Source organism: Taeniopygia guttata, chromosome 9 (assembly GCF_048771995.1).
Source record: "Taeniopygia guttata chromosome 9, bTaeGut7.mat, whole genome shotgun sequence".
NCBI lineage: Eukaryota > Metazoa > Chordata > Aves > Passeriformes > Estrildidae > Taeniopygia > Taeniopygia guttata.
The window spans coordinates 6,345,175-6,370,309 of record NC_133034.1 but is presented as its reverse complement, the minus strand read 5'-3'; the positions used below and the strand labels follow the sequence as shown (position 1 = coordinate 6,370,309).

The 25,135-nt window shown below is 48.7% G+C and overlaps 3 protein-coding genes across 11 annotated transcripts in view; 1 reads left to right on the top strand and 2 right to left on the bottom strand.

Annotated features, from left to right (window-relative positions):
• Nucleotides 1–7,487, top strand: part of MAP3K13 (mitogen-activated protein kinase kinase kinase 13) — a 71,461-nt gene extending 63,974 nt beyond the window's left edge. For 5 of the 6 annotated variants that reach the window (XM_072933554.1, XM_072933549.1, XM_072933550.1 and 2 more), the window contains 4 exons: nt 65–135; nt 2,863–3,160; nt 3,816–3,913; nt 4,002–7,487. In XM_072933554.1, coding sequence (XP_072789655.1) covers nt 65–135; nt 2,863–3,160; nt 3,816–3,913; nt 4,002–4,038 — 504 coding nt within the window. In that variant the 3' untranslated portion in view covers nt 4,039–7,487. Of the gene's footprint in view, nt 1–64; nt 136–2,862; nt 3,161–3,815 lie in introns of all 6 variants that reach the window. The other variant, XM_041718217.2, reaches the window with a different exon arrangement.
• Nucleotides 7,488–7,986: 499 nt separating this feature from the next.
• TMEM41A (transmembrane protein 41A) lies at nt 7,987–11,431 on the bottom strand. 3 transcript variants are annotated; one of them, XM_030279818.4, is made up of 5 exons: nt 11,216–11,430; nt 10,972–11,125; nt 10,032–10,193; nt 9,378–9,516; nt 7,987–8,823 (listed from the first exon to the last, which is right to left on the bottom strand). In XM_030279818.4, the coding sequence occupies exons 1-5, from the start codon at nt 11,311–11,313 to the stop codon at nt 8,627–8,629; spliced, it is 750 nt and encodes a 249-aa protein (XP_030135678.4). In that variant the 5' UTR covers nt 11,314–11,430; the 3' UTR covers nt 7,987–8,626.
• Nucleotides 11,432–11,590: 159 nt separating this feature from the next.
• Nucleotides 11,591–24,120, bottom strand: LIPH (lipase H). 2 transcript variants are annotated; one of them, XM_002193120.5, is made up of 10 exons: nt 23,965–24,120; nt 19,586–19,953; nt 18,805–18,913; nt 18,624–18,725; nt 17,583–17,672; nt 16,341–16,508; nt 15,460–15,555; nt 14,438–14,549; nt 13,342–13,515; nt 11,591–11,803 (listed from the first exon to the last, which is right to left on the bottom strand). In XM_002193120.5, the coding sequence occupies exons 1-10, from the start codon at nt 24,014–24,016 to the stop codon at nt 11,731–11,733; spliced, it is 1,344 nt and encodes a 447-aa protein (XP_002193156.5). In that variant the 5' UTR covers nt 24,017–24,120; the 3' UTR covers nt 11,591–11,730. The 2 variants fall into 2 exon arrangements, with proteins under 2 accessions (XP_002193156.5, XP_041574154.2); XM_041718220.2 differs by lacking the exon at nt 13,342–13,515.
• Between the last annotated feature and the right edge of the window lie 1,015 nt (nt 24,121–25,135).

Below are 25,135 nucleotides of genomic sequence, written 5' to 3'. Positions count from 1 at the left end.
CAAGGGTCAGCTATGTTTGGACTTCCCCAAACCTGACACCCTTTTTCTCCTTGTTTTCTGCCAGAGCGGGGATGAGTCGTCAGAAGAGGAAGAGGGCGAAGTTGACAGTGAAGTGGAGTTTCCTCGTAGACAAAGGTAAAAGGTGAATTTACTCTAATCTCTCTTTGGTGGGACAAAACTGAGAAGTCTCATAGCCCTGCACACCAGCACTGAAACTGGTGAAGGTGCTGGCAAAAGAGCAGAATCCCATTCAGTGTGTCCCATCCACCCTCGGCTGATTCCTCATGTCCACTCACTGTTCTAGCCCATCCTGAGATGTTCTCTCTGGCCCAGCTTTCCTGCTGGCTCTCCTGCAGGCTGTTTGCAGCACAACTTGATCACACTTGATAACATTATTCTGCCTCTGTAAATGAGCTGCTGCATCTGTTTCACCGGGATCAGACTTAGTGGATGTGGGAACCCTGTGTGGACTACTCCCAGTGTTGTTTATTGATTGTTTGCAGTGGGTAAGACTCCAGCCCAGCACCTTTGTAGCTGAATTCAGATAAGATTGCAGAGCTAAGTGACAACAGCAGATCAAATTTGATGGTGTTGCCTGTAAAATAAGACTTAGGGGGAATGTTCCTGCATACGCCTGGGGAACAGCAGGATTTACAGTACTGTGCTCAGGAAAGACATCGTGGGCTTGGTGCTGTAGCTTCATGAAAGCAGCTGCTTCCAGTGCAGGAGTGATCCAGTAGCAAACAGGTTAAAGGTTTGATTCAAAGGAGCAGAGAAGAAAATAAGATCTTGTCTCCTGTTGTGTGCATCCACAGCACACCTGAAGCTTAAATCCTAATCTCCCTTCATTGCCCCAGTTCAAAGACCACAGCAAAGTTTGGAAAGGTACTGAGAAATGTGACAAGTGGTTAGGGATGGTTTCCATAGAAGAGGAGATTAAATCCATGTGAAATGTTTCTCTAGAAGGAGGAAAGGCAACACCAGAGGTTCATAAAATTGTAATTTGTGTGGAGAAAATAGATAAGGAATGATTCTTTACATTCATGTTAGGGGCAGCCAGTGAAGCTAAAAGGGTTTTAAAATGAACCAAAGGAAGTGCTTTTTCCATCCAGAACATTTTCAGATGTGCAGCTCATTGTCAAGGTGTGCTGTGAAAATCAGAGCATAAGTGCCATAAGTGCAACATTTCCAGAGTATGGATCCATCAGTGACTGTTAGCATTGTCATCTGGGTTTGAGCTTCTGCTCGGAACTCAGATCTGCGGAATGGTACAGGCCAAGAAGAGATACCAGGAGAAGGCAGGCTCTGTCTGCATAGCCTGTTCTCATCTCCCAGATTATTCCTTCCTGCCTGGGGTTGAAGGCAGAACGCTGGGCTGGAGTTATGTGACTCATACAGTTCCTGTGGGATGTTGTTTCCTCTGTGATTTACTAACTTGGAAGATTAGGAGGACAAGTTGCCTGTTCCATATTATGCCCAGTTGTGGGTCTCTTGACATTTCCCTCAACTGATGTGTTGCACTATTGCTGTTGGATCCTGGCACAAGGCCATTTCCGTGGTCAAGTAACCGTGAGCTCATTTCTTGAGTGGATGGTCCTAAATCCTGCCTGGCTTTTGGGATGGCTGCCGGGTGATGCAGGTAGTTCCAGGTGAGTTAGCTTGAACTCACAGAATCACTGGGTTGGAAGAGATCTTTAAGATCAAGTCCAACTCACACCCTAATACCTCAACTAAACCCTGGCACTGAATGCCACATCCAATCTTTTTTGAAACACATCTGGGGATGGTGACTCCACCACCTCCCCAGGCAGACAATTCCAGTACTTTATCACTCTTTCCATAAAATACTTTTTCCTAACATCCAACCTGAATTTCCCTTGGCACAGCTTAAGACTGTGTCCTCTCATTCTGTCAGTTGCTGCTTAGAAAAAGAGACCAACCCCCACCTGACTAGAACCACCTTCCAGGGAGTTGTAGAGAGTGACAAGGTCACCTCTGAGTCTCCTTTTCTCCAGGCTGAGCACCCCCAGTTCCCTCAGTTGTTCCTCACAGGGTTTGTGTTCCCAGCCCCTCTCCAGCCTCGTTGCCTCCTCTGGACGTGCTCGAGCATCTCAATGTCCTTCCCAAACTGAGGGGCCAGAACTGGACACAGCACTCGAGGTGTGGCCTCACCAATGCTAGGTACAGGGGAAAAATGACCCCCCTGGTCCTGCTGGCCACACCATTCCTGACACAGGCCAGGAGCCATTGGCCTTCTTGGCCACCAAGGCACACTGCTGGCTCATGTTCAGTTGGCTGTTCACCAGTACCCCCAGGTCCCTCTCTGCCTGGGCACTGTGCAGCCACACTGTCCCCAGCCTATAGCGTTGCAGGGGGTTATTGTGGCCAAAATGTATTTTTATTTATTAAACTTCATCCCATTGGACTCTGTCCATCCATTCAACCATTCCAGGTCTCCCTGCAAAGCCCTCCTACCCTCCAGCAGACAACACATGCTTCCAGCTTAGTGTCATCTGCAAGTTTACTAATGAAAGACTCAATACCCTCATCCATGTCATCAATAAAGATATTAAACAGAACTCCACAGTACAGCCTTGCACTTTAGGAACACGCACTGTCAAAGAAAAATATGTTTCAGGGCAGATCAGCTATTATAGACATATCAGACAGGACCAAATAAGAAGAGACGAATTTAAAGATGCAGGTCTTGAACTATATAATTCAGAAAGGGTAGAATTCTGTAGCTCCAGGATGTGGAAGGTACTCCACAATGCCTGGTGTAGCAGAGCGGTGAACACAGCACCCAGGAAGTTCCCTGTGACTGTCATCCAAGGTGAACACTGAACTTCTCCCTGTTTGCAGACCCCACCGCTGCATCAGTAGCTGCCAATCCTACTCAACCTTCAGCTCTGAGAACTTCTCTGTGTCGGATGGAGAGGAGGGGAACACAAGCGACCACTCGAACAGCCCGGATGAGCTGGCCACCAAGCTGGAGGATGAGCTGGCTGAGAAGCTGGAGGACATGTTGTCCCAGACTCCAGAGATCCCCATTGAAATCTCCACGCAGTCGGATGGGCTTTCGGACAAAGAGTGTGCTGTGCGGAGGGTCAAGACTCAGATGTCTCTGGGCAAACTTTGTGCAGATGAACACAGCTGTGAGGTGAGTTGGTTATCCCCTTGTCCTTCCACTCAGTGGAAAAAAACTGCATAAATGTTGTGGAAAGGAATCCAAGAGCCAGAAAGTTGGAACACTGCCTAGAAAATGATGTGGTAGGTGTACTATGGCAAAGCAACTGCTGCAATACCTGATCTTCCTCCTGCTTGGCAGAAGAGTGGGTGGGAGAAAGTAGCATAAACAAAGCTGAACATAATGTACTGGTCAAGATGAGTGTGATCTTGAGAGCCCATCAGATTTGCAGTTGCATTACGTGGGATAAAAATACATAATGAACTGAAGTGGATATAAACTGCCTCAGACATATCCATCAGCAGCTTTGCTGACAAAGCTGGGATGACTTTCTTCCTTTCTCTGCCTTTCAAGTGTTTGGGAGGGGTAGGGCAGAGTCTGCTGCACAATCTCTTGTTAACCCTGTGCTGGGGAGTGCTCTGACCGGGTATTTCTGTGCTGTCCCCTCTCTTAGGGGAGACAAGTGACCTTTGGTGGGACAGTCGTGTGCTGTGTCCTCTCCCATGTGTGCCATCTCCTCCTCTGCAGGTGGTGACCTTTCCCTGGCTGCTGTGACAGACTGGGATGTGTGGGTGATGTGCAGTATAGGAATGGTGCTCAAGTCTCCCCCTTTCCTTTTGTCTTGCAGAACCCACCACAGTTTGGAGAATCAGACTGTGACTCTTCTGAAGGGGAGTGTTCTGATGCCACAGTCAGGACCAATAAGCCCTGCAGCTCTGCTACTTGGTAATACAGATCTCCCCCAAAGCTTCCTGGTACTGGCATTTTGATTTCCCTGAGATTCCACTTCATTCCCCTTCATCACACTTTACAGGAAGAGAAGATGCTTCTCCTTCCCACCCCAGGAGTGATTTGCAATAACCCGAATCTCTGGAAAATGTCCAAATGAAATTAATTCTCTTTGAGCATTTCAATCAAGAATGGCAGGGATGTATTTTATTGAATAATCTAGTTACTGTAACATGGATATTTATTTTTTTGACATTTTAACACTTTTTACTGTAAAGAGTGGATTGTATTTATAGACACACAGACTTGTTGCAAAAAAAAAGTTCAGAAAGCAAGCACACTATGGAGAAACATCCTGGGAGTCCTGCCTGGACAGCTTTGTGTACAGACGCGGGGGATTCTCTTGCTGCTTGCACAGGGGACCAGGCCTCACGGCCCTGAAGATTGGAGAACAGATCAAGAAAACTAAACCACTCAGTCTTATCAAATGAGGAAAAGCAGAAAAAGACCTGACTGTAGGGTCACCTGTGAACAAAGTGTTTTCAGTATAACCAGCTGGGTCATTTTTAATCAGAAGGTGGACATGTTCCTGGAGAAAACTGGTACAGAGGTGCTAACAACCAGGGTCTTCTGAGTCGATACATCCCCAGGAATGTAATGATGGGTTTTATTTTAAGGATTTTTAGTTTCTTTTTTTAATCAGCATTTTGTTGTGAGATCCTGCAAATGTATTCTAACCTCGTCCTCTTGAGAATTGGTATCAGAGCACTTCTTACCACCGTCCTTGCTTCACTCTGGGAGTGTCAACCTCCAGCTGAGCAGGGAAACCTCTCTCAGATGCAGTGTGCCATTTCCCAGTTTACTTCCTCCTCTTACCTCCTGTCTGTTTCAGTCAGTCAAAGAAATCAATCAACTCAGTGTTGGCCAAGCAAGGACTTGCAAAGCATGGAAAGCACATTCCGCAGAGCCTGAGCACTTCTGGGGAGGATGCTGGAGACGCCTGGAGTGGACTGGGAGAAGCAGCCTCTCACCTACAGCAGCATCAAGAACCAGCAGAGGGCTGTGTGTTGAGGGGGAAGACTGGGAATCACTGGCCTGACTAAGAGCATCAGCCCTGCCCTGTCTCCGTATTCACTGTACATTCTTGGAAGCATTAGCAGCTGCCTGCCCTTCAAGGCAGGCCTTGTGCAGGGAATCCTGACATGGCTGGGCGCTGCTGTGTCTCGGGTGTGCCCCGAGGCCTCTGTTTCTCCTCCAAGCTGAAACTCTGCAGGTGCAAGTGAGGATAGTACTGGTATGTGACAGGCCGAGGCATTGGCAGATGAGAAAAATTTGTTTTCTGATAGAACTCATAGTGCCTTCCCTTCAAACACTACTCTTCTAAAACAATATTGAAAGAGAACAAAACGGTAGAGCACGTTTCCCCCCCCTCTTCCTTAGTTGATGTCCCTGCAAGAGCTCTCCCTCTGCCCTTCCCGGTGTGCTGGCTGGCATGGCCAGCCAGAGGTGAACGGCAAGAATGGACCATGGACAGGTACTTCTGTTGCTTTGTTTGTTTACATTTTATGTTAAAATATTGGTTTGAACTTAACTGTGGTAATTTATAGCCTCATGGCAAAGTGAAGGAAAATGTCTTACTTATACAGAGAGCAGTATTGTATGAGTTAAATTATCCCATATTTTTAAATTTTGTAGCTGGACTACAGACAGATCTTAAGTTATGATGTTATTTTATTATTTATTATCATTTCTGTAGATCAGAAGGTTGGCTTCACCGCTAGCACAATTGTAATCTCTGTGTGTGATGTTACCTTCTCCCGGCTCGCCAGAGGGGTGGGAGCAGAGCTGGGCTCAGTGGCTGTCAGGAGTTGCTGCCTCTCGTGATTTCCAGGGATGCTGTTACTCCAGGGCAGAGAACAGAGAGGGGTGGATGGCTGCAGTCAGGTTCCTTGTGGGCAGAGCTGCAGTTTGCTCGTGTTGCTGATGGTTGGCAGCCACTGAACTGGTGGGAATGTAGGAAGGGTGGTCAGGGAGTGAGGGACTTTTGAATTGATCACAAAGTGAATAACTGTGACAATAGTTCCTGGCTAGAGCATCCAAACTGCTGTCGGGGAGGAGGGCAGTTGCCCTGGGCAGTGGTCCATGTAGTGGATCACCTGGGCAGGACCAAACAGCCTCCTGGAGAGGGAGTGATGTTCTCACCCTGCTCTGGGCAGAGGCAGAACCCTGTGAGGAGTGAAGCTCTTTCCTGGTTCCTTCCCTCTCTCTTCCCACCCTTTGTTTCTTCTCCCCAGTGTTCTTTGTCTCTTGGCCAGTGGCAGGAGGAGCCAGCAGGGCCAGAGATGGCTTTGCTGTCGTCATGTGAGAGGGGCTTTACTCAGGAGGTTGGAAGCCAAGGTGTGGGAATTTAGCAGTGGAGAACTGTGCACATAACACCTTGTGGTGCAAGAGAGGTGCAGAACTGCCAGCAGGTATCTCTATCACAGGATGCCAAGCCCTGTGCCCCTGGATAGACTCTGCTCAGACCTGGCAGGCTCTGGGAGACCCATGGGCAGCAGTGGCATCCTTAGGCAGTCCCACAAACAGCCCCAAAGCAGAGCTGCCTCCAACTCAGGCCTGTCACTGTCCCCAGGACCTCCAGCCTGTGGTGATCCAGTCCCTGACAAACAGATTCCAGAGGGATTTGGGTACCTGTGGTCTCTTTGTAGGCTCCACTGTGGGATGAAGCTCCAGTGGGCTTGCAGAGCTTTGATGTTTGGGATTTTGAGACCCTTCTGGGCCAGCTGTCCTGGATGCAGCTGATCCCTCCCCATCCTTGCCTGGGGACATGGTGGTGTGCTCTGCAGCCTGGGCAAACAGAGCTGCCCCCTCCAACCTGCCACATTTAGCTCTATTCTCACACCCCTGGGTCATTGCACTGTTCCAGTCCAGTGTTGCTGCTCCTCTCGCTGCTCCTGACCCTGCATCCCTCTGGGAATGCCACTAGGGCAGCCCCTTGCCCCACCCGTGGAGGTGCCACCCCAGCCTCCCCTGCACACGTCAGAGCTGGCTCAGCACCCCCACATTCCCGGGATGGTTGCTGTCAGTTCTGGGGGGGCTTGTAGGATTTTCCTTAGTGACACCTCCCTGGGATTGCACAGACACAGTCCCCACATCGCTGTATGGGCACCTCTGCTGCAGTTCCTTGCACTTCCTCTCCTGGCAGGGTCTGGAGCTGAGAGGTGTAGGTGAGCCTGCTTGCTCCTTGTAGTAACACCGCATTCCAGGGCCTGAGTAAACTCTGGGTTTCCTTTCCAGCATCCCGAGTACCTTGATTCAGTTCTCGTGGCTGCTGACAGCTCCTGAACACTAGCCTAGATTTTCTCCCAGAGCTGAATGTTGCCCTCCCCACTGTCGTGTTAAGTACCCATTTCATCTTGGCCCTGTCCAGTAGTGTTCATCCCCTCCTCCCTGCTCTGTGGATTCCTGAGACAAACTTGATTTTTTTTTGTATTGACCAGTGTACAGTGATGGAAACAAGAATGACTATCAAAGCAAACAATGCATGGAATAAAAAGCCAGTGTACTTCAATGCTGCAGGCTGGTCTGGTGATCTGGGAATGGGTTCTCATGGACTTTGGGATGATGTCATGAAACCTTGCTCTGGGCTCTCCCATCTGCCCCTTTCCATACCTGGAAGGTTACTTTATCCTCCAAGTGGATCTCCTCATGGAGAGCAAATACCAAAACCCCAAGAGCAGAGTATCATCCTGGGGGGGAAGAGGGTGCTGAGGCCCTGGCACAGAGTGCCCAGAGAAGCTGTGGTTGCCTCTGGATCCCTGAAAGTGTCCCAGACCAGGTTGGATGGGGCTTGGAGCAACTTGGGATAGTGGAAGTGTCCCTGCCCATGATGGGGGGTGAAACAGGATGGGCTTTAGGATCCCTTCCAACCCAAACCATTTCTGGTATCCTGTTCCCCACAACTGGGACAGAACCCAACTCTATTTGGAATCCTCCTAGTTATACAGGAGCAAATGTGTGGTTTTCAAGGTGCTTTTCAAGGACAAATCTCTGCCAGTCAGGCACATCAATTCCTGTTCTTTTCCCCTTTATTCTTTATGGGGAGTAGCAGCCACTGGCAGACCAGAGAAGCTGTCTCAAGTGCTCTGACATGACTGATTCAGGCAGCTCAAATCCTGAGCATTTTGCTGCAGAGTGTGCTGGTTTAACATGGGAATCAAAGAAGAATTTTCTACAGCTACACCCTGAAACACCATTATTTTCTCAACTTGGTGCTTGTACAGCTGCACTGGAGCACAGGAGCACATGGCTCATCATTTCAGGCCAAAAATGCTAAATCTGTCTGGAGTTGGAGGGAGCAGGGCCTGCCTGCTGCCCGCAGGGTTGTGCTTGGCCAGTGATCCACAGCTGGGTTCTGGTTTGCCTTCCTCACAGGATGCCAATACTCTTCCTTTTATTCCCCACAGCCTCAGGCACACAGGAGACTGATTCAAATGAAACAGGCAAATTAACTCAGTGTTCACAAAGCCCTGTATCTCTCTCTCAGTGCAGGTACATGCACAGATAAACATTCATTAAAAATAAGAACGGACACCTCCTCCGAGATGAGAAGGATGATTAAAAATTGCCACTGTCCTTGGTGACACAGAGCATGCAGAATGTAACCCCTGGGAAGAGAGTCCTGCAGCTTTTACCCCAAAACTGGGGCACCTAAGCCATCACAAGCTCTTTCTGCCATTTAGTGTCTGAGATTGCTTGTTGCCATCCAGCTTCAGGTGTTTCTTGCTGTATCTCTTGATGAGGGTCCCTGGAATCAGTGCAACCACAGCCATGGCCAGCAGCTTGAGCAGTGTGTCCCAGGAGAAGATGGCATCCAGAGAGGTGATCTGGGACAGAATGGCCCCTGTCTGCACACAGATGAAATTATATGGTGTAAGGCCTGAAGGAATCAGAGCAGAAAAAAGCTGTTAGTTTCCCCCTAGAGAAAACCAGCTAAATATGCCCAAAGCCAGACACAGAAATCACAGAACTGTTAGGTTTGGAAGGACCACTGGAGATCATCCAGTGCAAGCCCTCCTGCTAAGGCAGGGTTACCCAGAGCAGGTGACACAGGAACGTGTCCAGGGGAATTTAGAATGTTTCTAGAGAAGGAGACTCCATGCCCTTCCTGGACAGCTGTTCCAGTGCTCTGCCACCCTCCATGGAAAGTTCTGCCTCATGCTGAGGTGGAACTCACTGTTTTAATTTACAGCCATTACACAAACACAGGGGTTTGTGCTTGTAACAGAAAGAACCAAGTGTAAAGCAAAATTTGCAGCACTGGGGACACCTACAGAATGCTCAAGGGCAGCACAGAGGAAACAGACCAAGGGTCAGAGTCCCAGCTCTGCCCTCCCTGGCTCAGTGATACCAAAAGCAGCAGTGTCACACTGTCCCCTCAGGTTCTGTCCCCAGGCCTTACCAATGAGAACTGAGAGAAAGAACTGGGATATGGGGATGTTTAAAATGGGAGCTGAGAGGTTCAGAAACCAGTTTGGTGTCATGGGGAACAGCCTCAGGAACAACAAGAAGAAAAATAAGCAGCTCCTGTTCTCTTCTACCTGCCAAAAGAAATGTTCCATATCATTCCCGCTCCTCAAACAGCAGTAACATTCAAATGGCCACGATACTGGAGTGAATTTTTCTTCTAACATGCCACAGTGTAACATCAGTTCAGAACTGAGGGAAAGCAGCAATATTGTGAATGTATGGGAGACTAATGGTGAGCCAGCCCTCTTCAAAGAAGGAATGGAAATGGGACCTCACCGGAACGAAAGATCAGGAAGTCGAGAGCAGAACCACCTCCATTGTACAACACAGCATGGGATGGATGGAGGCAGTTCTGGAGCACAGGGGCTTCCCAAACCCTCCTTTATTTCATATCTGCTTTTCCTTAGGATCTAGGATTTTCCTGGCAGCCCCTCTACCAACAGATTTGCTCCAAGAGAGCAGCCTGCTCCTAGCCTGTGCCCTCAGCAGGCTGGAGCATCCCCTGCACACACTCGTTTTCACTGTCACCCCAAGAGCAGCCTGGCCCAGGGCCATCGTGGGTGTCAGCAGAACTGCCAGTTCTTACCTTCCCTTGCAGCAGAGCCACCTTCTCAGGGAAGAAGTGGACTATGAGCTGCTTGCCAAAAGCTGCAGAGAGCAGGTAGCAGAGGGTGGCTCCCACAGACGTGAGCACTGAGCACAGCACCAGCCCCATCCATGGTCCAAAGAGTGCTCCAGCCAGGACATTCTATGGAGACAACACGGAGTGAGGCCTGGGGGACACAGTCTGTCACAGAACCACAGAACTGTTAGGGTTGGAAAGAGCCTCTGGAAATTATCCAGTCCAAATGCCCTGCCAAGGCAGGGTCACCCAGAGCAGGCGACACAGGAACAGGTGAGTTTGGGATGTCTCCAGAGAAGACTTTGCCCTCCCTTGGGCAGCTGTTCACAGTGCTCTCCCACTCTCCATGGAAAGAAGTTCTTCCTCATATTGAGGTGAAACTTCTTGTGTTTTACTTTATGGCCACTGCTCCTTGTCCCATTGCTGGGCACCACTGAACAGAGTCTGGCACCATCCTCTAACACCCCTTGGAGATATTTACATGCATTAATGAGATCCCCTCTCAGTATTCTCCAGACTAACCATCTCTCATCAGAGAGACGCTCCAGCTGCCCCTCTCTGTGGCCTCTGCTGGACCCTCTCCTCCTTGTCTCTCTTTTCCTGAGGAGCCCAGATCCGGACTGGCACTCCAGCCGTGCCTCACAGGGCTGAGCAGAGGGGCAGGGTCACTCCCTGGCCGGCTGCCGACGCTCTTCCCGCTGCTCTCCGGGGTCCCTCTGACCCTCCCGGCCCTGGGGGCACATTACCCACCAACACTTCCCGATCCTTCCCAGCAGAGCCGCTCTCCGGCAGCTCAGCCCCGACCCGTACTGCTGCTAAGGGTTACTGTGCTGAGCTGCGGGCCCGGTCGGGTCCGTCCGGCTCCTCCTGCCCGATGCATGAGCCCCGCGCCCCCGCCCCGTACCAGGAGGCTGGAGCCGGGAATGGCGAAACTCTGCTTGTACAGGTACGCGCCGCAGAACAGGGCCAGCGCCGCGCCCCGGTGCTGTCGCTCGTAGTCCCGCAGCGCCTCGGCCAGATCCCGCAGCTCCTCCAGGTCCGCCGGGAACCGCAGCGCCCTGCGAGGGGAGAAACGCGCGGGCAGCGGCGGGGAAGGAGGGACACGCGGGCAGCGCCGGCCGCCCACACCCACACACCCACACACCCACCTGCGCGTCTGCCCCGCGCTCAGCCGCACCGACAGCAGCCACAGCGCGGCCGTGGCGGCCGCGAAGACGAGCAGGAGCCCAGCCGGCCGCCGCCACATCCCGGGTCGGGGCCGCCGCCGCCGGACCGAGCCGAGCCGAGCGAACCCGGCCCCTCCCGGCCCGGCCCTGCCGCCCTCCGCGCCCCGAGCCGGGAGCGCAGGCGCGGGGCGGGGCCGCGATGGCGGGCGTGGGCCCGAGCGGGCCGCGGGCGTTGGTAGGGTTTGCTGGCACCTGCTGCTCGTGAGGGCTCCGAGCCCGCTCCGCCGCCGACACACGCCTTAAACCCCCGTTTGGAACCGTCGCTTTAAACCCCCCTTGTAAAGACGCGCTTTAAAGTGATGTGCCGCCATGGTTTTATTGCCACTCCCCAGCCCGGTCCCCGCGGAAGGCGCCGGGCCCGCCCGGTGTGTCCCCACACGGCGGGGAAATGTCTCTGCCCCGTCCGGGCGCAGCGGCCTCGGGACTCGGCTCCTTCTTCAGCACGGGATGGGCTTGAAGGTTTTCTGGGTGTTCTCAGTCAGGACCAGGTCGTATCGGCACAGCTGGGGTCTGTATGAAAACACGGCCAAAAGTGAAAAAGCGGCGCTTTATTCCTATCAATTCCTCACCTGCTGGAGGCCTACATAAAATAAATCATCCTCTCAGATGAGAAGAGAACTGGCTCCAAGTCTACCTGAAGTGAGGTTGGCTTTAAGCCAGGGCTATGTTGAGCATTTTGCTATTCTGTTCTACATTATCTTTTTTCTTGTGGAAAAAAAAGGATCTCAAAAAATCCAGCAAACAAACAGGCACTGGCTGCAGAGTCTATGGTTCCCTTTAAGCCAGTTCATACCTGTGTCCACCTCCCAAGGTGGTCCTCCCAGCCCACCTGCCTGTTCCTGCCCCTTCCCTGCTCCAGGCATAAGAAATTCTGCCACTGCTCTGACCTGGGTCCAAACACAGATCAGGTCTGGAGCTAGTTCAGCCAAAAAAACTGCGGAAATACTTGGGCTTTCACTGTGGAAATACGAACATTAGCTCTGTGTAGTGGGTTGAGCAACAGGAAATGGGAGAGAGCAGGACATCCCTCCCTGTGGCAATGACTGATTAGATGATGTGTTCAAAGTCCTGAACTGTGTTTATGGTCTGTGGCAGCCCCTCATCAGGGAGAGACAGCATCCTGTGATTAAATATTAGGGCATTTGTGTCTGCTTTTTAAAGGACTAAATGGAAGTAACTGTGGAGGTATGGGACAAGAGACAGGGAGTGGTAGCAAGGGAGAGCTGCAGGACCTTGTTTAGTAGATATACACACTCTTTCCCTTGTTCCAAGGCTAGGGTAAGGGTAGCAGACCTCATGAAAGGCAAAGAAGTATGTTCTGCAGCTCTCTGTGTCTGTTTGCTTCACCCTCCTGACCCTGTGGTCCTCCAGCCTTGTTTTAAGCCAAACTCAAAGCATGGTGTGGTGTCCACAGTGTCCTTGCACACAAGGTCAGTGTAAGAGATTCTGTGCTTGCTGAGCTCAGGCAGAGCTCCCAACCTCCAGAGGTGGGAAGCTTAAGGGTAGGACAGCAGAGCAGACAGAGGCTAATGAGGTTAATCTCATCAGCAATGTCTTGAGAGGTACCCCCTGATGTTGTGGGTACCAGCCAGGGCTTTGGGGCAAAGCAGCCAGAAGCTCCCACTTGCTAGAATCCCAGGAGTAAATTAATCTCCTTGCTTCACTAGCCGTACAAATTGACTGGGATATAAAATGTGTATTTGGGGCTGAACATCTGTTCTTCCCGGAGTGCTGCATTTCCCTTCATCCTAGAGTTCAGGCCTGGACAGCTTCCCAAAGGTTATTTTCCTGACCAAAGGTTAAGGTGTCAGGCCACGTCAGTCACATCACATGTGACATGTTCCCAGTGCAGCCTCTGTGTTCGAGTAAGTATTCAGCTATGGGATTCCATTGAAGAAGAATTTATTCCCAAGATATGTGTATGGGAATTACTAAATGTAAAATAAATCTAATTCTTCTGCACATACTCAACCAGGCCAGGAATCTGGGAGATTACTTCTGTCCAGTCTGCACCAACAGAAATGGTTTGTTTGTAAACATCTGCTCACCTTTCTGGGTTTGTCAGTGAGTGGAACCTCATTTGGAGAATCCTGAGTTTGAATTTTGGACCAATGACAGATCCCGTGGAAAATGTCAAGGAAATTCTTTCCACATTTTCAAGATCCTGGTCAAACCCAATGAGCAAAGTGATTTGTTTGTACTGCTGGAAGGTGGCAGCTTCTCTAAAGGTAAAGAAGACAAGAGAGAGTCACCAAGGGAATAGCACTGGGTTTAATGCAGTCACTGTAATATTACAAACAGGCTGGGGGAGGAGGCCTGAGCTTGTGATTAGTTTCTGATTTACAGGAAATGGGTATGGATTCAGGTCTCCAGGTGTCAACCTGCTCAGCCACTTCTGCCCTCACTTTTTTGGGGTGGAAGTGGGGACACAGAGATTGGATGCCATTTGGTCCCAAACAGAATTTTCACTGTGATTATGCTTTTATCCCAAGTGGACTAGACCCACGTGATATTTGTACCTGGCTGTCTGTGCAGGCCTGAACACTGAGTCATTTTGAGATATGCATGAAATCTGCACTGGCCTTGGTGTGGGATGATGTTGATTGCTCCAGTGCAAGCAGATCCCAGATATGCCTGAGGGAATATGCACTTAGAGAAACTTGGAAAAACTAGTTGTGCTGGTGTGTTTGGCTGAAGTGTAGTTCAGATCAATCAGGAATTTGCATGTGACATAAACACCATTAATTTTTCTCTCTGAGTGGGATGAATTGATTTTGGATGTGACATATTCAGGCCGAGGTTAATCCCCAGCTGTCCTGGGCACTGGGAACTAGAACAGAACACTCCCTGTGAAAGGAAGGAAAGAGGGGGAGATGCTTTAGCAGAAGCCTAGGGCAGCTGTGCTGCTGGCTGAGATTGTCCACTTCAGTCCTTAAGATGACAGAGAAGGGCCCAAACCAAAAGGCTGGGCTGTCAGGGCTGTGTGCTGGGGGAGGCTGTGGAAATCCCTTAGGGCCGATAAATCCCATGTGCACGAGCAAGCATCAGCAGAGAAATCGGGAGAGGATGTGTCACCTCCTCCCAGATGCAGTTGTACCAAGGGATGCACTAACACTTAGAAAAGCTCAGACCAGTTAGACTTACGGATTAACTTTTGATTCTGCCTTCCTCCCATCTTCATCAGCTAGCATGATGCTGAGGGTGCCTCTCCTGGTGTTTTTGTTCCACGTGACAATATCCACCAAGTAGTGATAGACTGATGGGAGAAAGAGTGAGTGGGGTTAGACCCTGTGGGCTCAATCTGCTGTCCAGGCTGTGCACTGTCTGGGAGCAGAGCTGTGGGTAGAGGATGGACAGTTTATCTTGAAAATCCCTCTCACCTCCCTGCTCTCCATCTCCCTTTGCAGAGATTTCAACCAGAAACACTGGGAGGTGTCAGGAGAGCACTGCAGCAAGGGTTATCCATGCAGGATGGCCTCTCTGTATGGTTCCCAGCACATTGCCTTTCACTGCCTGCCTTCCCCCTTCACTCCCAGATTGTATTTCTTTCTTCAGTTCCCCTCTGAACCTCTCCATTTCTGTTCGTCATATCTGTCATCTGTCATCTCTGTCACAGAGCAGAATTTCCTGTTCTTTCATCTGAGTCTGAATTCACTTGCTGACCAGCATTGGAGCTCAGGCCATAATCCCAGCCCATGCCATAACTTGGTTTGTTGGTAATCACAGGGATGAGATGAAACTTTTCACCTTGGTGAAACCCTTTTTTCCACATATTCTTTTCCTCTCCCTGTGCCTCTCACTTTTCTCCAGGGTAGCCTTTTCACCTGTACAGCCTGTCTTTCTCTCTTATCATTCCCACACACCTCTTACTTTCACAAAAGAACAGTGTGTTGCTTTGAAACATGATTTGGGAATTTTTATACTTAATTTGAAAGTTCTCAACCAATTTCCTAGAACTGTAAGCAAGTTGGCTTTCCCAGCACTAGATAAGTTGACAGTTTAAGAAGGTTATGGCAAACTACAGATGGACATAATTCCATCCAGCAGCCACTGGAGTTTCTAAAATGCTGGTTATAACACCACCAGTAAATAACTATCTCTGCTGGGCTGCTACTGACAGAGGCAATGCACAAAGAAAAATAATCCCAGAAATTTCAGTAACTCACTGCAAAATGGCTCTTTGTCTGCTGTGTCGAAAAACATACTTGTCACTGGATGGCTCTGTTGTGTTAAAGAGCTTTTCCACTCATAGGCATAATAACCTGCAGGTGAGAGTTTGAAAATGAAACCAAGTTGCTGTGCAGGTAGATGAGCCACCAAATGGCTAAAAAGAAGCAAGTATTTAAGAAATAGTGCATTGTGTGCCAGCTGCCAAGTAGCACTGACACACATCCTCCTGTACTCCGAAGGCTTAGGACTGAATATGCCTGGTTACCGTTCAGCACTTTCTTCAAGCTGGTCTTTTTCCACATCTGCTATCCATGGTCAAGGGTTTAATTCTGCAGTGCAGAATGAAAATCATCCCATTGGCTTTGCCAGTTCCTTTCTGGAAGTGTCAGGTGTTTCAGCATCAACATTTCAGAGCTGCCAGCCCAAGGCTGGGCTCTCACACCCAGGCTGGGGCAGACAAGTCCAGAATTCCCTTTGTTCACCCATTTGCCATTCCTTTAGAGCACAGAGGGATTTGTAGTGCTGGGAATTTACTTGTAAATTTTATTTTAGCAAGAACAGACCCCTGTCCCTCAAGCTCTGCAAGTGAGGGACTTTAATTCACTGTTTCTCTGACTTCAGTGTAAAGATCCCAAGTATAGTTTTGTCTTTTCTAGTTCTGGATCCTTTACCTGTAGATTTCTGATCTAGATCATTAACATCATGTGATATTAAAGGAGCAGGCCTGAGATACCTCAAAGACCTCCATGGATATAAATTTGGTGATTTTGCAAAGCACCACGTTATGTTAGTCCTCCAGCAAAACTTCACCCTCCGAGTTACAGTGCCCACAGGCAGCTCAGTATTCAGGATGGATTGACATTCCCTGGATCCTTACCAAGGATGGGGCATGGCTTGGGCCAGAAGGATTCACAGCTGGTGCATTTGCCGTTCCTGTAGTTCCTGTATGAGTCGCACGGGTATGTGGTGATATTGCAGCTCTGTGTCAGGGAGGACAGGAACAGGAAAACAGACCTCTGGTGGTCACATTTAAAATACTGCAATCCTTAATCATACACAGGGAAGAAATATTTCATTAGCAATCCTCATGCCTCAGGACACACCAGTGGACAGTCACTGACCAGTCTGAACCCAACAAATTGCACTGGGCAGCACTGGGCTGTGGCAGAACAGTAGGTGGGCAGCAGCCTCTCCCTCGGAGTGCACTCAGCTCTGCCTGTGTCTGCTTTGCTTTTCTCTTGTCTTTTTGGTTTTAAAAACATTTGTTTGTGTGGTTGCTACAGTTCCAGAGTATCCAACTATGGATCAAGTTCTGTCTCTGGTGTTCTCCTCTCCTCTCTGAGCTCAGGCCTGACAGCTGGATATTGCTTTTAGCTTTGCACGTGACTTTCCATTTTGGTGTAAAAAACTCTGTAGAAAGACATAACTAATAAAATGAATTGTTGCATGGGCAGCAAAATCAGTGAAGCCTCATTTCCTAGGGATTTTTAGCTCAGGCTGCTCTGCTATGTAGATTGTCTTGGGTCTGATAAGGGTTGTATTCACAATGCTACATTTCCTTCTGTATTTTCTTCACCCAGCTTTCATCAAACCAGTTCTGCTGAAAAAAAGGCTGAAAGGAAAAAAGTTTTCTTTTGTTCAAGACTAGGACTGTGCCTTCCAGACTGCACCTTCTGTCACTGCCAAGGAAGGTGCCTTTGATTTGGGATAACTGCCTGCTCCACATTCATCTTGAGCCTGTTTTCAGAACAGGTCCTTGCCACTGCTAGTCCTTGGGTTTTGTGTGCTACAAGTAATTAGAAACAAAAAATCTCACAGATTTTCTGGACATAGTCACAAAATGAAGGCACACATCTACCTGATAACGTTTTGCACAGAGGATTAGTCCCACTTGCACTGTGCCAGAGGCACAGAGGGGTCACTCTGACTCTCATCTCTGCCTGCTGCACATCAACTAAACCCCTGTCATGCCAGTGCTGAGAAGTTGCTGCCATGGCTTTCCCAGAATATGGATTTCATGTACTTTCTAAGCAGTGATGATGATTCTCTGGCTTTCTCCTCTTTTTCTGATTGGAAACATTTTATCAGGGTTTGTGCAATTCAGGGCAGGATTAATTACCAGAAAATATTGTCAGTGGACAGCCTGGTTGGTCGGTCCCGCCATTGGGATAGAAGTCGATATGTCCCAGTGCTTCTCCATAACCCAGTCCTAGCAAAAGGGAATACCAGGGCTCAGGGAGATAATATTAAATTATAAAATGCACAAGAAGGAAATATAGCAACCTAACTGGAAAAATTAGTATTAATTTAGCTCTTGGATACCTGCTTGTACAGGAATACTAATGTCATCCCTCCGTTTAGGCAGCAGGCCGAACAGTTGTGACCCAGCTGGGTAATTTTAACAACAGTATCAAGTACCTAAAATAAGTCTGTGCATGCAACAGTACAAATTGTGGGGGTTTGTGTCACTTGTGTGCAGGAGAGAAGGGATGTGAAACCTGGATGTTGCTGTCCTGCTGAAATCTGACTTCCTGGAAGGGCTGGGAGAAGAGAGGCAGCACTTAGGTGGGAAAGCCAAGTGTTAGGGGTAGGGTGGCCATGGGAGCAGCATGGGGGCTTGGCATTGCACTACTGGCCTGGCTGGTGGATCTGGAAAAGGACAGGGCTGAGGGAGAATCAAGATTTGCCCTAGAGGATAGTCTAGCTCTTAAGAGGTGGGATGAAGACTGGATGCATCACACAGAGAAACATGGCTGGGAATAATTGATTTGCTATGCAAGTCATTGAGCTGTGGGACCAGCTCTGGAAATGCTGTGTGCTCGGATGCAGCCTGACCCGTGGTGGGATGTTGGTGTGTCCTGCACAGGCAAGACTGTGCTGCAGGACCTCCTCCACTGGCTCCTAAGGAAGTCCTTGTAGATCCTGGGCCAGGTTATAATTGCAGTATGTTTTGGAATGCGAATAGAGCAGCAGCTCCTGAGGGAGTGCTGGGACAGCGTGGGCAGCACAGCGCCCCAGAGGCTCCATCAGGGAGCCTGCTGTGCTCCGGGGCCACAGGAGCGAGGGACCCCAGCGCTGCTGCCACCAGCAGCACCCCCTCCCCGTGCTCCAGTCAGTCTCTGGGTTTCTGTCTAAAGCAGGTAGATGGAATGGCACCTACCGTCAGTGTCGGAGTGAATGACATCGACGAACTGTGCGTCCGTGGGGTCCAGCCTCTCGCTCGGCGCCATCCCCCTGTACAGGGGGCCCGCGGGGTCAAGGCCTGCAGCACAAAGCCATGGGCATGGCCTTGCTCCGGGCTGCCCTTCCTTGGGGGGAAGGACTGCTGGAGGAGGGCTTACCTGTGATTCTTCCCAGAGTGCCATCAAACATCTGTCCCACAAAGCCAGAGATGTGCGCTCCCAGGCTCACTCCTATCATGTGTATGGAGTCAAGGGAAGCTCCATCAATCTGAGATATAAAAGTACCCATGGTAATGTGTTTTCGGAAAACGTAAAAAAAATTAGGAATGTAACATCTCCCAGTGTTCCACGCTGTAGATATTTCCCCTTTGACCATCCCGCAGAGCAGGCAGCATTCCTGTTTGAGGCCTATGCCTTAGAGAGCTGTGATGAGAACAGTTCAGGCAACAGTTGCATTTTCCTGGGGCAACGACTACAAGTGTGGACAGGAACCACTCCTGGGCCCCAGGAGTAAAATTCCAGTTGCCCCACATGTGGTTCCTGCAAGGAATTAGCAGACACTATGATCCTAAGGATTGAGCATCATCATTGCCTCTGCAACACCTTAGAGGAGTTGTGAACTGTAGCTGATCCCCTTAAGCTGCCTTTAGGTATCCAGAAAGTGGAAGTAGAGTTTCTATGGATGGGAAAACATGACTGGAGAGCTTTGTACCCAGAAATGTAGAGGCTTAGAGTGTAAACTGAATATGACAGCAAAATACCATTGTACCAAGTCCAAGGGTAGGATTTGGCATTGCAGTACACATGCACTTCCAAAAATTAATGTATTCCTTTTTTAGGAGTTTCTATTCCCAGACATCCTGCTGGTTTAAGCACTTCCTTTGTGCCCTTTACATACTGTGCCTTAATGACTGCATCATCGCATGAGCGTCCAACTTACCAACATTTCATCTATAAGTTTCTTCAGAATCTCAGCAACTCTTTTGCACTTCCTAGAAGCATAGCTGTAGATGAGAGTCGTTGCCCCGTGGTTCCAGTCCACAACGATGACATTCATGTCCTCTACAGAAAGCAGGAGATGCACCAGGTCAGGGATCCAGACCGGGGCAGAGCCCGTGAGTCGGTACCCGTGGATGATGAAGGTCGTTTTCTTGGTCACATTGAGGTACTCGGAGGCTCTTGAGTGGAGCTCCTCAGCACAGGTTGGGTTCTGGCGGGTGTAGAGCAGCAGCTTCACTTTCAGATCTGTTCCTATCAAAGCATTCCCGAAGCTGAGGGCTGTGAATGCAGGACATGCCTCCTGAGGATCTGAAAGGGGCAGAGTGGCAATTGGAGTTTGGCACCAAGGGGTTTTCTTTAGCCTGTTGTACCGACCAACCCTGCACAGGGCAGGAAAGTGTGTTGTTAGTTGTCTGAGCACAGGGGCTGCTCCTGTCTCCTCTCTCCCTGTCCACTCTCTCACCTTCATGACTGAAGTTACCTTGGAACTTAGGTTTTCTTGCTATGTTGGAACAAAGAGAGCAGTCACACCTTTTGGAGCAGCATTCCCTGAAACACCACAGCCCTGCTTCCTGTGGCAGCTGGGAGCTGGCAGGGACTCTGTCCAAAAATCTCACTGGTGTGAGGAAGGTATTGAGAGACCAAGAGGCAGGATGGTTGCTGTACTGGTTTGTGAGCACACCTAGGTGCTCTGGACAGGTTCTCAGCTAAACAGGTGTTCTTGTTGGTTTGTACCTCAGCCTGGAGCTGCCAAGCTGCAGAGTCTTGCCGTGGTGAGGGGCAGCTCAAGGCTTCACTTGTATGTGCAGATGCGGCCTGGTATTCCAGACTGCAAAATGGGGCACCCTTGGGTCTGTGAGATGGTAATTGTGCTTTATACAGAGCTGAAGTGTAACTGAATTTTATGTAAGTACTGCTCGATGGGATGGCCTGTGCCATTGGAAAGCCCATCTTTGTTCTTTGCTTTTCCAGCAGAACACCAGCTGAGCCTTCAGAGCCCAATACAGTCTCCAACAGAGCACTGGCAGGGAATGGAATAACTGTCTCCAGACAGACCCTGCTTATGAAGGCCCTCCCAGGTTTAGTAGCCTCATCCTGGCTCACAATCCTCTCCCTCAAATCCTTGTAATCTTATTGAAGAACTTTGTGGGGGAGAGCATCTCTCTCACAAATATGTCCTGGGCTGCAGTAATTGTTCAGGCTACAATTCTTAGAGGAATCTCCCTGGTCTTTGTTGCTTAAAGGACTGTTCAGTAGGTAGCAGGATTTAGAAAACCTGCAGCTGTAAGTTAATTATGCTCTAGCAAATCTCTAATGCTCTGTGCATTTTAATTTGTGAATGATGAAATTCTCACAGTTTCTATGAGCAACTTTCCCTTTTCTCCTCCTCAGGAAATCAGGAGCATGAGAGTTTTATGAGAGGTTTATGTGCCCAGCACATAAAACAATCTGCTCAGTTGCCACAGTTCTGCTAATTACTTTGTAGAAGCCCCAGGAGCTCTAGAAATAAAAGTTAATAGGCTAAAAGGATGTTGCAGTTAAGTCCAACTGAATATTTTTAATTGCTACCATAAATTTAGAAATAAATTTTAACATCTGAAATCCATGGAGTCCTTCCCATTTAAAGCCTATGACAACATATGAATGGTGTGACAGGAGTGGTGGGAAATGACCCCTCAGCCAGGCCCAGTGAAATCAGGGGCCTTTGAATGCAGGCTGTCCTGCCTCTGTAATGCTTCACTCAGAGCTCCCAGGAGCAGTGTTACGCTGGGCCCTGCTCCCAAGAGGAAAGGTGACCTGGGTGGCTGCCTCCTGGCCAGCCTGCTCTCAGCTCATTCTTACAGTGCCAAGATGCTCCAGAGAAAAAGCAGCAAGAGTTCTGTGACACTGCTCTTGTGGAGATCCCAAAGTAACTAGCAGAGAAAAATTAACATTTTTTGCTCATGCACACCAGTCATAGAGTGAGACTCAGTGACTGTCCTCTAGGTGCTACTGCAGCATAAAAAAAAATACAACTGTGTGTTTTACTAATAACTAGGCATTGTTTTAGTTATTGTATAGTAGCACTATATAGTATTGTTAATTATCTTTACTGCCACTGAAACTGTAGCAATACAGGCAGAAATGCCAGGCAAGAATTACTTCTATATGGTGCAATATTGCACTGATTGCTTAATTTGTTTCTGTATCTCCTGCACTGTGCTGAGGCTTGCCCAGAGGAGCACTATGTTTGTCATCAGAACAGCCCAAACCTTCTGGTACAGAAGTGCTTTCAAAGAGCTGGTCAACATTTGCTGATACCTAACACAGGGACTGTATAAAGAGCCTTGTTATATCTGCACCAGATCTGTTAGATTGGTTCTGTTTTGATTAACAAAATCAAATCAGCCCTAATAAGGGGAGGAAACTTGCCAGCTTCTCTTCTGGCAAGCTGGTGCCAATCCCAGCCTCATCACCATGTGTTCAAAAACTGACACATGGGAGGGCCAGTTAACCTGGCTTTGCTCTTCCTTCTGCCACCACAGTGACTCCTACCCGAAGGGCTGGAAGTGTCTTTGAAACTCAGGATGACTGGGCAAGTGGCTTAGTGAGATTTACTCTGCAAGCAAATAAATGAGGTAGAAACTTATCCCCTGGCACTGTCCTTAACCCATGTCCAACAGATCACTCCCCTCCAGTAAAGGGAATGAATGGCCATTATAACCCAGCATTCCAGTACCCAGCACTGCCTTAGCTTGCTAGACAGCCTCTGGCAATCCCCATTCTCCTTCTGCTCTGTTTTCTGACATGTAAAATAGGAGGCAAACACTGGTTTGCTGGGCAAGGTGCTCTGATCTCTCAGAACCTATAGCAGGGAGCATAAAAATGTGTTAAATCCATGTACCTGCCAGGGAGCTGGACAGTTTGGTCTAGAGCCTGAGATCAGCCTCCATGGTGCTATTGCAGCAGTGGAGCCATCTTCAGAATAACTTGGTTCTGAAGTCTTTTATATATATATACACACACATATCTATATTCTGAAATTACTCAGGTAATTCCCCAGTGGGAGTGTTGCAGGGAGTGGAACAGTCCCAGGCAGACTCCTGGTATTTACTGCAGTCAGCGCTCTTCAGGCCTGCATTCCCCTGGTGTCTCTCATTTCTTTCTAGGAGATGGTTTTGGAGGGCTTTTCTTTGATATTGATCCTATGGACAAGGCAGGGTTTGCCATGGTGGCGTTTTGGGGCTGTGGTACCGAGCTGTCTGCATGAATAAAGTAGCAGCTGAGGTTTTTACCAGGCTGTCCTTTTGCAAAGGGAAGTTCCAGCAGTTCACCTCAGTGGGTCAGTGGTCACTTGGCTGGATGTGTGGCTGTCCCAGCTGTGGTCCTTGGGACACAGAGCTGCTTGCCCAGTGAGCACCTGCATGGAGCTCAGCTGTGTGTCACTGCTTCTCTGTCTGCAGGAACTCTGGCCCTCCAGCCCCTGCCACCTTGCCCAGGCTTTGTACAGTGTGTCTGTACATCACACTGGTCTTAACCATCAACAATATCTTTATCCCCCTCTAAGCACACTTGATTACCACACCACGAATCTCGAGAGCATTAGTGGTGCAGATTTCCATCACTTTTCCACAGAGAGGGTGTGCCCTCCACTCCTAAACTGGTCCTCAGTAACTCACTGCATTCATTGGTGCCTTTTCACACCGTTCTTTTCCTACTTCTCGAGACTGCATTTCTTAGAGAGCATTAACCAAACAAACCAAGCAAAAGGCGACCCTGAGATTACTCCAGAGGACTCAATGAAACACAAGTTAGTATTTATAAGAACAGGTTTTTTTAACCCTGTTTGTTTTCCCTACAAAGCAGAGAGCTGTAACTTGCCTTGCTCCCATGTGTATGCTAACACAAGGCAGTACATTTGTTTATTGTTACACAGGTTTGTTCTTGTAGAGCTGTGAGGCTATCAAATGGAGCTTACTGTTCATAAATGGTAATTCATCCTTCGCCTCTGCCATACATGACACCCCTGAGAACAAATCATTATTCTCTGAAGATTTCAAATGACATTTTCAGTGTCAACAGATAGTACTTATGTAAGAGAAATGTTTGCAAACTGAGGAAATGATAATAAAAAATAGTTCTGGTTTTCCATTTGGAACTCTTAGAACTGACAACATTCATGAAACCAGTATAATTTGTTTTGCCAAAATAAATAATGCTAGTGAGAAACCCTGTGCAGTAACGGTAAATGCAGAGGGCAGGTACATTCATGTTGCTGTAAAGCACAGAAAATGTGTTATATTTGACAAAAACATTCAAAACAAATAGTTGAGTTCTTACCTGTTTTCACCCCATACAAAAGGCAGATGAACACAACACACAGCCTCAGCATATGGACTTCCACATGAAACTTCTAGGAGTAAGAGATTTGAAGGATCCCACAATTTCTCTGGCATGTGTCTGCTGGCTCTGACAGCAGTTTGCTTGCTTTTTTTCTGCCAGTAACAGTAGGTGTGGTGAAAAGAGGAAGTTACCAGCCAAGAAATGAAGACCAGTCAAATGAAGCATCTTCTTAAGGTGGGGCACTTTCTATTCTAGCAGGTTTCTTTAATTTAAATATAGTTTGCCTTGGGGGATGACTAATCAAAGACACGAATGGATTGGTATCATGCTGTAAGCAACAATTTGACTACATGTGTTGAAACTAAGGAGATTATTGCCTATTTGTCTTCTGCAAAGAATGTCAGGAACATTGCAGATGTCACTGCAAGTCTGATAAGCATCTGGGTGGGGCTGGCACTTGGTTTCACAGGGCCCTGCCTTTGGAGATTTCATGATGACCCCTAATATCTCCCATGTCCTTCCTACTCTCCTGAGTGCCATGGCCCAGAGTCCCTTCTACAAATCCTGTCACCACCTCAGGCAGGAGACAGGTGCACAGCACTGTGTTCTGACAAAGGGTAAGTACCACTTCAAGGTGTCTGGCTCTCTACTGGGCTCCCAAGCAACTGCTGTCTTGGATAACACTCATACAATTGGCATTCTCATATTTTCTCACAGACCTGCTGGAACCTCATAAATTCAGCTCTAATTCAAGAAAGGAACACTTTTTTTTTGATGGATGGGAGGAAGGAGTTTGCCAAGGAAAGACAACTATCAGGGGCAGGAAAGGAAGTCTGAAATTGGAGCTGGAAGGTATAGTGGCAAAATTGGGAAAATGAGAGTGGTGGGGAGTCTGTAAAGGGATTGAGAAGGGAGGGAGCAGGGATGGCTGCTGGATAGAAGTAGAGTGCTAGTTTTGCTTGGTGCTTTCTTAGCAAATTCTTCTAACATAGGCCAGGGAAAGGGAACCTGGGGGGATTAGAAATACCTTATTAAGCCTAGGCTCTGCTTTCTTTCCCTTGGTGATGATCCAATGAGGAGCTGACTGATAAGAGCTCCTAGCGGCATAGCTGGTTCTTTGGTCCACGCTGTACTTATTAAGCTTTTTGACTTTGCTAATTCTCAGGTT